General features: G+C 47.3%; 1 protein-coding gene across 2 annotated transcripts in view; it reads right to left on the minus strand.

The window, feature by feature from the left end:
* The window catches only part of TBCD (tubulin folding cofactor D), a 2,437,462-nt gene that overhangs the window by 2,331,644 nt on the left and 92,786 nt on the right, over positions 1-13,032 (minus strand). For both annotated transcript variants that reach the window (XM_078654702.1, XM_078654703.1), the window contains exon 4: positions 4,581-4,678. In XM_078654702.1, the coding sequence (XP_078510828.1) occupies positions 4,581-4,678 (98 nt within the window). The remainder of the gene's footprint in view (positions 1-4,580; positions 4,679-13,032) is intronic.

Raw genomic sequence — 13,032 nt, forward strand, 5'->3', positions numbered from 1 at the left:
CCATACATGCAGCAGCTGGTGGAACCGGACCAGGCTGGTTTCATTCCCCAACGGCAGACCAGCGATAACACCAAAAGGGTCCTCCACCTCACCGAGGCGGGGACGCGGACGAGGCCAGATTGCATGCTATGTACCATCGATGCCGAAAAGGCCTTCGATAGGGTGCACTGGCCCTATCTGGAACTGGTGCTACAACACTTCGGTGTGGGGGAGGTTCTCCGCAACCGCATACTGAACTGCTATCGTCAGCCCAATGCCACGGTCCGTGTCAATGGCCACACCTCCCCGCGCTTCCCGATCGGCAGGGGCACCAGAAAGGGGTGCCCTCTCTCCACTATCCTTTTTGCCCTGTACATGGAGCCATTGGCGCAACGAGTCAGGCAACATCCCCTCATCAAGGGCATCCCCTTTGGCGGCGACGTGCATAAGATCAGTTTATACGCGGATGATATCCTTCTCTCCCTTACGGAGCCGATACAGTAGCTCCGAGCACTTTTTATCGAACTTCATACCTTTGCACTGGCCTCAGGGTTTAAGATCAACGTGGGGAAATCGGAAGCCCTGAATATCTCCCTGTCGCCAGAGACACTAGTCGAGGTTCAAGGCGAGTTCGATTTGCAGCAGTCAAATACCACCATCCCTTATCTAGGAGTTCTGTTGGCCCCTACCGTCCAGGCCACTACTGAAGCGAATTACGCTCGGCTCCGCTCGCGCCTCGGCGACGAACTCCGGAGATGGAAACATCACTCGCTCTCATGGCTGGGGCGGATAGCAGCTACTAAGATGACCCTGCTCCCACAAATCCTTTACGTGTTCCAAACTCTCCCTCTGCGCCCCCAGCCGGCTGGCTCCAGCGGACGCAGTCTGATTTGGCGCGCTTTATCTGGAACGGTCGTCGTCCAGGCTTCAAGCATGCCATTGTGCTACTTCCGCCCGCCCACGGTGGGGTTGGTGTGCCTGACCTCCTTTTATATTATCAAGCGACACAACTCCGCACCTTGGTGGAGTGGTTCCAGCTGGAGTCGGGCAAGAATTGGCTTTTTCAAGACCAAGCTGTGGCGGGGCAGGCCCTTACAGGGGGTTCCCGTTTCTCCTCAGATGCCACCGCCCTCCCAATCTATACGCATCACAGATTAAAAGCACGGTCTTGGATGTATGGGATCGGGTGGCGACCCGGCGTGAGCTCACCTAGTTTCCCTCTCCGATGACCCCACTGTTCGATAATCCTGAGTTTTCCCCGGGACTGGACCCCAGGGCATTTTTTAGCCTGGAGACGCTCACCCTGCAGGGTCCTGGGACATATGTTCAACTTAAACGGCATCCTCTCCTTTCAGCAGGTGAAGGAGGACTATGGTATACCAGAATCTGACCGCCTACCGTATCTACAGGTCCGACATTTGGCTTTGCCGCCAGAATTCAGACCGGGGGGCGCAACGTCCCCTCACTCCGTATGAAAAGTGGCTGGTTACCCGAACCTCTGATAAGAAACTGATTTCCGATTCGTACCAGCAGCTCCTCCTCACAAACATTTACACACATAACGCAGGGAGGAACAGGTGGGAACGGGACTTGGGGAGATCACTTACACACAAAGAATGGGATTGCATCTATCACAGGGCCAGACACTCGGCCTACCACATGGGCCTCACCGAAACCCTGACCAAAGTGGCCTCCTATTGGTACCATACACCTGAACGCTTACATCAATGGGATCCCCGCATTAGTGATCGCTGCTGGAGGGGGTGCAGGGGGCTCGGCACCTTGGAGCATTTACTCTGGAGCTGCGACCGCTTGCAACCCTACTGGAGTTCGATCTTAGATGACAGATTCACATTTGGATACTCAGCTCCCTAATTCCCACCTTACATTCTGTTAGGACTCCCCAATGCCCTGATGTACCCCTTGATATCTAGGAGAGGGAGGCTTATAGCGATTGCGCTGGGGGCAGCTGTGCAGAACATCCTGGCACACTGGAGGACCACACAACCTACCCCACATAATGGCTGGCTGCACCTGCTCTGGATGGTTCTGGGGATGGAGAAGTTGTCCTTGGCAAGGGCAGGGAGAGGAGAGGAGTTTGCAGAACTTTGGCGACCATTTTTGACTCTGCTCACGGGGAGTTTAGGGAGCTGAGCTGCCCCCGCTACTTGCACCTAGCTGACACTCCGATCGAGGAGCCGAGGGCCCCAATGAGCAGGCGCAAGACACAGGGCTGAGGTTTGGATGCTACCCTCCCTGGGTGGCGTGGTGATTCCCCTTTCCCTTTTCTTTTGCTTTGTGGGCAAGGAGGAGGGGTGGGGGGGGGGGTGGGTTGTGGACTTCTTTCCCCTTTGCAGAGACCCTACATGTCTGGACTTGTTGTCATTCTCACTGCCACACATCTCTGACTGGGTTGCACAAGAAGAGCTTGACTTTGTTCTACCCGAGGGGGAAATGTGGTCTGTATGTTTTTCCTGTTTTGAAACTTCAATAAAAGATTTAAACCATAAAAAGCACTGGGTCCTGAGTAGTCCTCAGGGCTAAAGGCAGTAGGTTCCAGGCCAAACCATCCCCACGCACAAAGGAGTTTCCACCAAGACGCTGGTGCTTGAACTTCGGGATCTGCATCAGCCACTGGGCAGAGGACCGCAGCACTCTGCCAGGCACATAAAAGGCAAATCTTCTCTGAAGATATACAGGGCCGGTGCTTTTGCAACTACTTCCATCGCCTGAAGAGAATTACGCAATGCTATTGAAAGTATATTGTGTCCTTATCTTTTGCGTTTCCAGGTGGTGGACATTTGCTGCATCCAAACCCTTTTTGAGTGGTGGTGGGTTCTTCTGTGCGTGGATTCTCAAACCACATTTACGGGGCACCTTTGCTCCATTTGTGCATTTACTGTTGTCTGGTGGTGGACATTTGCTGTGTTCAAATTTCTCCTGAATGGTGATGGGTCCTTCTGATACTATTACTCAAACTACATTTAGAGGGCTTTTTCGCTCCAAGTTTGCATTTACAGTTGTGCGCAATTCATTTTGTAGTTCTGGGTGTTGGGACACTTCTGAGGGCTCAAACCCATTTGCTTTTATGTTTAATGTGTTGCTTTCATTGTTGCACACATGTTTCAATTGTTGAATGGGGTGTGAGTGTTAAGTCTTCCAAGCTGTATTTCTTTTCTCTGTATGTATTTGTTCTCCCTTTCATCCCTCATGCCTCATTATTTGTTTGTTATGGTCTCCTTTAGGGAGGAAGGTGTATGGTATTTTGCTTTCATTATGTTTAGTCCTTTCTCTGTGTTCTGTACTTTGCTGCTCAGCCATTGTGTGAGTGATGTCACGGAGTGTTCTTGTGTGTTTAGTTGAATGGAAAGTAACTTGCTGTATGTGGGCTGAGCAGCAGGGATGCTGCTCCTGGTGGGGCTGATACTGCTGCTGATACAACTATAACCATGTTATCATCAAATGTTCCTGTCCTGCTTGAACTGAAGAATAAATCTACCTTTTGGATACAACTTCATCTCAGCCTACTTTCATTCATGCATTTCATAAGGCGGGTTTAGATTCCATAGTATCCATCCTTTTCATGATCTAAACTTACCCCAACAGATATAGGGAAGAGCTACAAGGAAGGGGATGCCTGATTTGACAATTTATAGGGTCAACTGACTACAAGAATGTATAACAACTTGGTTATTCACTGGCGTCTGGATGCAAAAACAGGCAGAGAACCTCTTACATCCCTAAAACAGAGATGTTCAGGGGTATACGTCTACCCAACATTAACATGTGGAACTATCCAGTGCATCTCATCTGGGGATCATCAGTAAAGATACTATCCCGACCTTGTTACTAGAGCTAAGAGGGACACCTCTCTAGTATAACTTGGTATATAACTTTAGCTAGCTTAGGCACTAACATATCTTCATAAGTATGGCCGAATTCAGAAGAGAGGGCATTTGCTCCCGAGGTTTTCCCCTTACTTAAATTCCCTATATCATTTTTTAATTTCTGAGATTATTTTGGTTATTTCAAAGCTTCCCTCTGTTGCTGTCAAACTTTCTAAGTCTATTGGCCTAAGGTAGCCTCTACATTGCTAGGCGATTTATCGAAAACCACAATTTTTTTGCACCAGTACTACAGTCATACTAGTTGTGTTCTTGCATAAGAAGTACAACGTACCACAAAAGATTGGTGAATCACCAGGTTGAGCAGTAACTTGAATATTTGGCTATTTATACCATTAAAACACTTCGGTCTTTGTTCCACTTTGAACTTTGTAACTTCATTAACCTTAGGGAGATTTCAATCCCAGAGGACGGTTCTGTGTAATTCTGTTCACTTACTTGAAAGTCAAGCCGTTAGTATGCAGCAGAACTAAAGACCGTATTTTGGGGCTTTAGCTCACTATAGTTTTAAGAACGGACACTGAGCAACATGCACAAAAGATTTTTTATTAAAAGCTGATGCAGGTCATCAGCATCACCTTTTAGCCCAAGTGATTGCTTTGCCACGGCATAGTGTGGTCCAGGCTACTGGAGAGAACGAAGGTGGCCATGAATTACACCATTTTAGCAAATAACAAGAAACAATGTGTACTGTACCTTTGCAATTAGATATAGAAATTTGAAAGCCAGGTGACTAAGTAAAGGAGGGGACCTTTCATCTTGAATTGTGTCCAGCAACAAATTCAACATCCACTCTGTGAATAAACACAGGAGAAATATTCAGAACACTGATTTAATAGTACAAGAGAGACCCACCTGCAGCCGATTCAGATCAACATCTACAAATTGGATTACAAAATGCCAAAGCACAAATATCCTCACTCATTCACTAAAGGATCTGAACTGGCTCCAGACAAACAATCTTATTTTCATTACAATTTAATAAAGTGTTCTATGCTGTCTTTTAGCGGTTTTAAATAGCTTGGGGAGATTCAAAACATTGAGTCCATCAAAGAGTGAAGTCGTACAGAGGTAAGTCACACAGATGTTTTTAGTTCCGATCATGAATTCATGATATCTCAAACCTCAAATATATACGGATCTTAGTTAGGAAGAAAAGGGCCTGCAGCCCTACTCACAAGGGACAGGATATTAAAATGGCTAGCTAAAATATTAGTTTATTAATTACATTTGATGCTGTACCTATTTATAAACATGGATGCTCATAAACCTAATTAAGACAGAATTTTTCAACTTGTAAGTAAACTCAAATAGGACTCATTTAAAATGATAGTTTCCTCCAAAAAACCATCGATCTAATTAATGAATCAACTGCGACACAACCTGGTCAAAGAAGTCTTCCCACCATGCCCCTTCTCAACATTGTCAATTCTTTCCCTCAGCCTAGTAGACTCAAATCAGGAGTGATTTTTCTCCTGCAGAAAAACCCAAAGCTGGACCCAAGTGACCTTGCTAACTTCTGCCCCATTGGACACCTATAGACAACTATAGGAGCACATCTACAACAATTTTCTATTGAACGATCAATCCAGTTTCAGACTATGCTCCAGGACAGATACAGTTACTCTTCAAGCAGCTAGTGACGCCCTCCTCATCAACTACCTCTGCACAGACAACCATCAATCACTGATTCAAACCCAAGACACATGCCTAGGTTTCTCTGACAGTTCCGCAATGGTTCATCTGCTACATCACCAACCGTTCGTATAGACAGGGGTACTGCAAGATGCCAAGAACTCCCAATCTCCTGCAGAGTATGCCAGACATCAATCTTTGCTACTATCAGCTTCAGTCTCTACATGGAACCTTTTGGATTCATACTCACTGACAGAATCAAAATCCATCAATAGATCAATTGCACTCAACTCCACCTTAAACTCCCAAAAAATCTAATTCAGTGAATGAAAACTTGCGTCAAGCCCATCTGGAATTGGATGCCATGTATTTACTAAATGCTCAGCTCAACAAAAACAGAGTTCCTCCTGCTTGCCTATGGCGCCAAACAACAATAGATTTACGTTTGGCAATCCTAAACGGCTTCACCTCCCAAATGACTGACAATTCAAAATCTTTCTGAATAATTTTGACAAATGCCTCAATTTCAGAGAACACATAGCCAGAAAAAAACAAAATCGGTTGGCATCAGCTCTCCTCCAGAGAAAAAAAACATGAAACCCTTTCTCCTATAAATTGATTTCAGAACAGTGCACGCCCAATCCTGACACCCTGACCAGTAGCCTACCTGCCACCACTTTAGTACCCCTCAAGCACCTACTCACAATCGCATGTCTCAACAGAGGCTTGAAGTTAAACTACAACACCACAACACTGACAGAACCACAATGGCTTTATCTCATGCCTCTCGTCATCTTAAAGGCAAACAGCTAATCTACAATACCATCAGAAATACTACCCGACCTCCTTGTCCAAGAAACCAACCACCACAGGAAGATAGTGCAATATGTGATCACTAGAATGGAGACAAAAACTTTCAGTAAGCAATAAACCTTAAATGTAGACCTTCTTGGTTTATACTCCGCTTACACAGAAAACCATCCCCAGACATCAAATATGTGCAAACCCTCCAGCAATTCAGGAGTCTGAAAACTGACCTCTTGAGAGAACACTATACCCCACACTTTACGAATGCTTCTATTATCTGCCTGTCTGCCAATGGTCTCTAATAGTATTCCAGGGTTTTAACACTTCATATCTCTGTTGCTCTTTTGTAGATTTGCCCACTCCTACTTCCCTTACATACAAGCATATATAGAATGCTTGTTCCTCTATAGTGGAAAATAATTTCTTAGAAAAAAGGCATTGTGAAATGCATTTTTTTTAAATTACCAAAAGCCTATCACAAAGTTATTGGGACTATCTGTGACTTCTATTCCTAACAAAAAGACTCAAAAACCTGTCTTCCAACAACTTAATCAGTCCATTAATCGAAGCAATTTACAAAACCCTCATCACTCTGACTTCAGAGAGGGCCACAGGCAAGGAAACTGTCCTTCTTAACACTGCTGAGAATGATCTAAGAAAGCTGAACTAAGTAGAAGCAAGTTTAAGGAGTCTCCTGACTGCAGCTTTTGATACGGTTGATCAAAATGCACTTCTGGGCACCATGACTACCAGATCGGGACTCCATACAATGTTCTTGTTCAAATGAGACTTTTCATTTTAGAAAAAATAAACATGTTTCTCTACTTCGGTTTGATGTATAAAGTCTAAGAACATATACTAGAAATAGAAAAGGAACATGGGCTGCGAGTCCTACAGTATTAGTCTAAAAACATGTACGTGAGGGGAAACTCTGGGTTACAAGAATAATGAAATGCAAACTAAGCACAGACACCAATTGGTGGGCTAATGTGGGTTTCTGGAACAGAAGAACAAGTTATTTACCTTTGGTAACGCTTTTTCTGGTGGATACAATATCTGCCTGTGGATTCCTCACCTTTTGAATACCCCCTGCGCCAGCATTCCACAGAAATTCTTTTCTAGCTCTCTCACGTCGACGAGGATGTCACAATCGACAGGCTCCGCTCGCGGCACAGTATGATGTCATCGGAGCCACAAAAGGACCTCGTCGGTGTGCTGTCGTCAGTTCCACCCATTTTTTCCATGCCACCGAGGGAAACGGGTGGACCGACACATTTTCAAATACATACATAACATACCAAGTATAAACACATATGTAATATCACAAATGCATAATCAATAAAGGCAAAGAGAAATGGCAAGGGAAAAGCATTTCTCATTATTAAAACAAACATGATTAAAATAAAAAAAATTGGTAAAAGCAAGTGGACAACAGTGAGGCGGGTAGGACCGTGAGGAATCCAGAGGCAGATATTGAATCCACCAGGAAAAGCATTACCGAAGGTAACTAACTGGTTCTTCTGATGGGTACTTCTGCCTGTGGATTCCTCACCTTTTGAATAGACTTCCAAAGCCGTACCTCTCCTGGAGGAGGATGTCCACCTGACTAGACCATAAAATCCTGCAAAACAGAGTGAGCAAAATGGCCATCCCTCCTAACCTCAGATTCCAAGCAGTAATGCTTTGCAAAGGTGTGGAGGGAGGTCCATGTTGCTGCTTTACAGATATCAATAACAGGAACACCTCTAGCCAAAGCAGAAGAAGTAGACTTAGCTCTGGTGGAATGAGCTCTGATGCCTAAAGGAGGGTCCTTGGCCAGGGCGTAGCAAATCTTGATGCACAAGATAATCCACCTGGAAAGAGTCCTCTTGTGCACAGCCTTGCCTTTCATCTTCCCAACATAGCCCACGAAGAGCTGATCGTCCAGCCTCAGATCTCTTGTCTGACCCAAATAAAAACTGACAGCTCTCTTAGGGTCCAAAGGATGCAGTATCTCCTCCTCTTTAGAAGGGTGAGGGGGAGGATAGAAGGTGGGTAAAGTAATAGACTGTCCCATATGAAAAGGGGTAACCACCTTGGGAAGGAAAGCAGCCCTTGTCCTTAGAACCAACTTGTCCGCATGAATGGTCAGAAAAGCTAGGAGCCTGAAGCTCACTTACCCTCCTAGGCAAGGTAATAGCAATGAAGAAAACCGTTTTAAAAGTAAGAAGCCTCAACGGGCAAGAATGAAGAGGCTCAAATGGAGAACCCATTAAAAAAGTAAGAACCAGATTCAAATCCCACTGAGGCATAATGAAAGGTATGGGGGGGAACTTATTTGTAAGGCCCTTAATGAACCTCATGACAATGGGGGACTTAAATAAAGACGGCTGATCCAGCACACATATAAAATCCGACAAATAGCCTTTGACGGTAGCTACAGCACAACCTTGTTGCGCCAAAGAAAGTGAAAACCAAAATATTAGACACATGGGCCTTAAGAGGATCAATGTCTCTCTCTATCCACACCACTTAACAAATCTGGACCATCTGGAAGAGTAAACAGATTTAGTGGAGTTTCGCCTGGCCGATAAAATAACATCCACTATATCCGGCGGGCGAGAGAAGGAACTCAGTTTGCCCCGTTCAATCTCCAGGCATAAAGGTGCAGGCTCTGGAGGTGGGGGTGTAGAACCTGCCCCAGCGATTGTGAGAGGAGGTCTTCAATGAGAGGGAGACGGAGCGGAGGGTGCGATGAGAGGTGAAGTAGATCTGTGTACCACACCCTTCTTGGCCAATCCGGGGCGATCAATATGACTTGGGCCCGGTCTTGTCGAATCTTCCTCAGAACCCAAGGAATCAAGGGTATGGGAGGAAACGCGTAAAGGAGTTGCGAACTCCAATCCAATTGAAATGCACCCCCAGCACTCCTTGCATCGGATATTGGAGACTGCAGAACAACGGGCGGTGGCGTTCTCGTGAGTGGCAAACAGGTCCAACAGAGGAAATTCCCACAACTGAAAGATGCGATGGACCACCTCCGGATGAAGCTGCCACTCGTGATCGGCCGAGTAACGCCGACTGACACTGTCCGCACAAACATTTAGCACACCGGCCAGATGATTTGCAAACACACAAATCCGTTGAGTTGAGCCCAGGACCAGAGTAGCAGAGACTCTCGGCAGAGACGATTCGACCCTACACCTCCCTGTTTGTTGATGTACCACATCGCTGGAGTGTTGTCCGTTAGGATCTGAACGACTGATAGCGAAGGGAAGGAAGGAAAGCCTTTAGTGCAAAACATATCGTCCGCAATTCCAACAGGTTGATATGAAGCAAACTTTCCTCTGGAGACCAAAGACCTTTGACGTCCAGATTCCCCAGATGAGCTCCCCACCCTAGAGTGGAGGCATCCGTGATCACTGTGGCCATCAGCGGAGGAGAATGAAAGGGCTTTCATTGAGCCAGGTTGCCCTGCACACTCTACCAAGTCAGCTCTGCTGCAGCTTCTCTGGAGATTCAGATTTTCTCCCCAAGAACTCCACTGTGCTGATACCACTGCCTGCGGAGGCACCACTGGAGTGCCCTCATATGCCAGCGTGCATGGTTGACCAACAGTATGCAGGAAGCAAACAGACCGAGCAGGCGAAGGACCTTCAGGACTGGAACAACCGCTCCATCGTGAAATAAAGGAATAATTTCCTGTATGTTGAGAATCCTCTAAAGCTCGACATACAGTAGTGTCCAGTATTGCCCCTATGAACAGGCTGCGCTGAGAAGGCACCAGGTGAGATTAGAGTACATTTATTGAAAACCCCAATTTGAACAACAGATGAGTTGTCACTTGCAAGTGGCACGAAACCAACTCTGGAGACTCCGCTTTCAACAGCCAGTTGTCCAGATAGAGGAAAACAGGAACCCCTAAACCTTCTGAGATGAGCCGCTACCACCGCCATCACCTTTGTAAAGACTCAGGGTGCGGAAGTAAGACCAAACGGGAGAACCACAAACTGATAATGTTGCGACCCTACCGTGAACCGGAGATATTTCCAATGCGACTTCAGGATGGGAAGATGAAAATACGCATCCTGTAAATCGATGAACACCATCCAGTCTTCCTGTTGCAGCACAAGAAGAACCTGAGCCAAGGTCAACATTTTGAACTTCTCCTGCTTAAGGTTAAGGTTCAAAATCCTGAGATCCAAGATTGGTCTCAAGCGACTGTCCTTTTTGGGGATCAGGAAATACCGGGAGTAGCAACCCTGACCCCTTTCCTGCTCTGGAAACACCTCTATCGCACCTTTCTGAAGCAAAGTAAGAACCTCCTGCTGCAAAAGCAGTAGGTGGTCCTCTGAGCACCAACCCTGGCGAGGAGGGTAAGGAGGAGGAAATTCTAAAAAGGGAAGGGCGTACCCATTCTCTACAAGATTCAAGACCCAACGATCGGACGTGATCAGTCTCCAATCTTGTAGAAAGTGGGACACCCGACCTCCAACTGGACCAACATTTTCTAAGATGGGGGAACTAGAACTGCTTTCCTGTTGTACCAACGGTGGCGGGAGGAGAGGTAGAGGAGGAGGAGGAGGAGGATTGCTGTCGAGCTGCACCCCTGAGGCCTCTTGTTCTTCCCTCTATATGACTTGTACAAGGGATTCAGCTGTTGAGATTGTTGGCGGCCACGAAAGGAAGCAGACCTCCCAAATCCACGATATCGCATGTAGCCGTATCCTCCAGACTGCACCTGGAGACCCAGAGACCTTGCAGTAGCCCTGCTCTCTTTAAAATGCCCTAAGGCTGAATCCGCATTTGAACCAAAGAGCTGTGACCCATCAAAGGGCAAATCCAACAAAGTTGCCTGAACATCAGCAGAGAAACCAGAGGATCCAAGCCATGCCTGTCTCCTTGCAGCCACAGAAGACCCCATCACACGAGTCACAGAGTCGGCAGTGTCCATGCTCGACTGAATCACCTGACGTGCCGCAGCCTGCGAATCCGAAAAGACTTCTAAGAAATTGTCACGGCCTTCATCAGGCAACTTCGGGGCCAATTGCACAACTGAGTCCATCAAAGCATGGATATATCGTCCAAGAAGGCAAGTTGCATTAGTGGAGTTAAGTGCCATACTCGCAGAAGAAAACACCTTTGCAGCTTGCTCCATCTTTTTAGAATCCCTATCACCCAGAATGGTAGGGAAAGCACCAGAAGACTTCTTCGAACAAGAAGCCTGGACGACTACTAAACTTTCCGGCTCAGGATGAGATGATAAAAATCCAGATCACCAGGGGCAGGCCTGTACCGTCTCGGGATGAAACGAGAAACCGCAGGAGCAGATAAAGGCTCTGCCACACCTCCAGGATTAAAGCATCCGTAAAGGGAAGCAACGGCTCAGAAGTTGACAAAGATGTGTTTAGAACTTCTGTAAGAATATTAGATTTTACCTCAGCTGAGGGAAGCTGAAAACCAAGTAAATCAGCCGCCTTCCTTATGACTACATGGTATGGAGCAATGTCCTGTACAACACCTCCACTTGCAAATGGAAGATTATATTCAGGAGAAGTATCAAGGCCACTAGCTTCATGAAGGCCTTCAAACTCGTCCATAGACTCAACAATCTCCACTTCCTCCTGATTCTGTGCATATTCCTCCTCTTCATGGAGCCTCTGTGCCTCTCTCCTAGAGCGTTGTTTAGGTATAGGCGTCGGTGGAGCCACACACGCGGCGCCGGTGAAGACCTCAACGGCGTAGACGGAGGAACTCCGGCTTCGAACCTCGACGTCGATCGAACTCACGGTGGCGCCGACTCAGCAGCCGAAGGAGTCCGAGGAGCCGGAGTGGATGATCTCGGCGCCCGGAAATGCCAAGCCAGAGTCGACGGCAAGAATGGCATGAAGGGTGCCTGGAAATAAAATTGAGGAACCCCCAGGTTAAAGGCCAAAGGACCCACGGGGCCCAAAGGCGTGCCGGATGGAGCAGATGCCCTGGCAAACATGCCAAACATCGCATTGAGAAAATGCGAAGAATCTTACCCAGGAGCAGGAAAAGGAGCATTTGGATCCATGCCTTCCTGAAGAGGAGTCACCGGAGGTCGAACTGGAGGCTGCATAGTCGGGGACGGCGCCCGCACAGGTGATGCCACCCGGCCTGGAGAGGACTCCCTAGGCGCCGGGGATGTCGCTGGGGTGGGTGAACCTTCATGCTGCAAAGAACCTTTCGATGCCGCGACCCCGGAACCGGAGATGGAACATGAGGAGAAGGGGATAAAGTCCTTCCTACGAGGTCACTCAGTCGGAGTCGACGTCCTCGAAGCCCTGGCCTTCGAAGAACGATGCTAAGAGCCATGTCTTCTCTTATATTTCTTATGTTTCTTCGACTTCGAAGTGTGAGAAGATAAAGGATTCACCCTCTTCCGACCCCTCTTCTCCTTCTTGGCTTTGGCCATGAACAGCTTGGCTTTACGCTCCTTAATCGCCTATGGATTCATCTTCTGCACTCTTCGACGTCATGATCTGAAGATAACCACCAGAGGCAGTCATCGTGCGGGTCTGTGATTGACATATGCCCGCCACACTCTAGTTGAAAATGGAGAGCCCCTAGAAAAACCATTAAGAGTCGACGGCGCGGAAAAAAGGGAACGGACGTCAGCACGCCAACGAGGTCCGTTTGTGGCTCCGATGAGGTCATACGGTGCCGCTAGCGGAGCCCGTCTATTGTGACGTCCTCATCGACG

The sequence above is a fragment of the Lissotriton helveticus genome, chromosome 7 (genome assembly GCF_964261635.1).
Source record: "Lissotriton helveticus chromosome 7, aLisHel1.1, whole genome shotgun sequence".
In the NCBI taxonomy this organism is placed as follows: domain Eukaryota; kingdom Metazoa; phylum Chordata; class Amphibia; order Caudata; family Salamandridae; genus Lissotriton; species Lissotriton helveticus.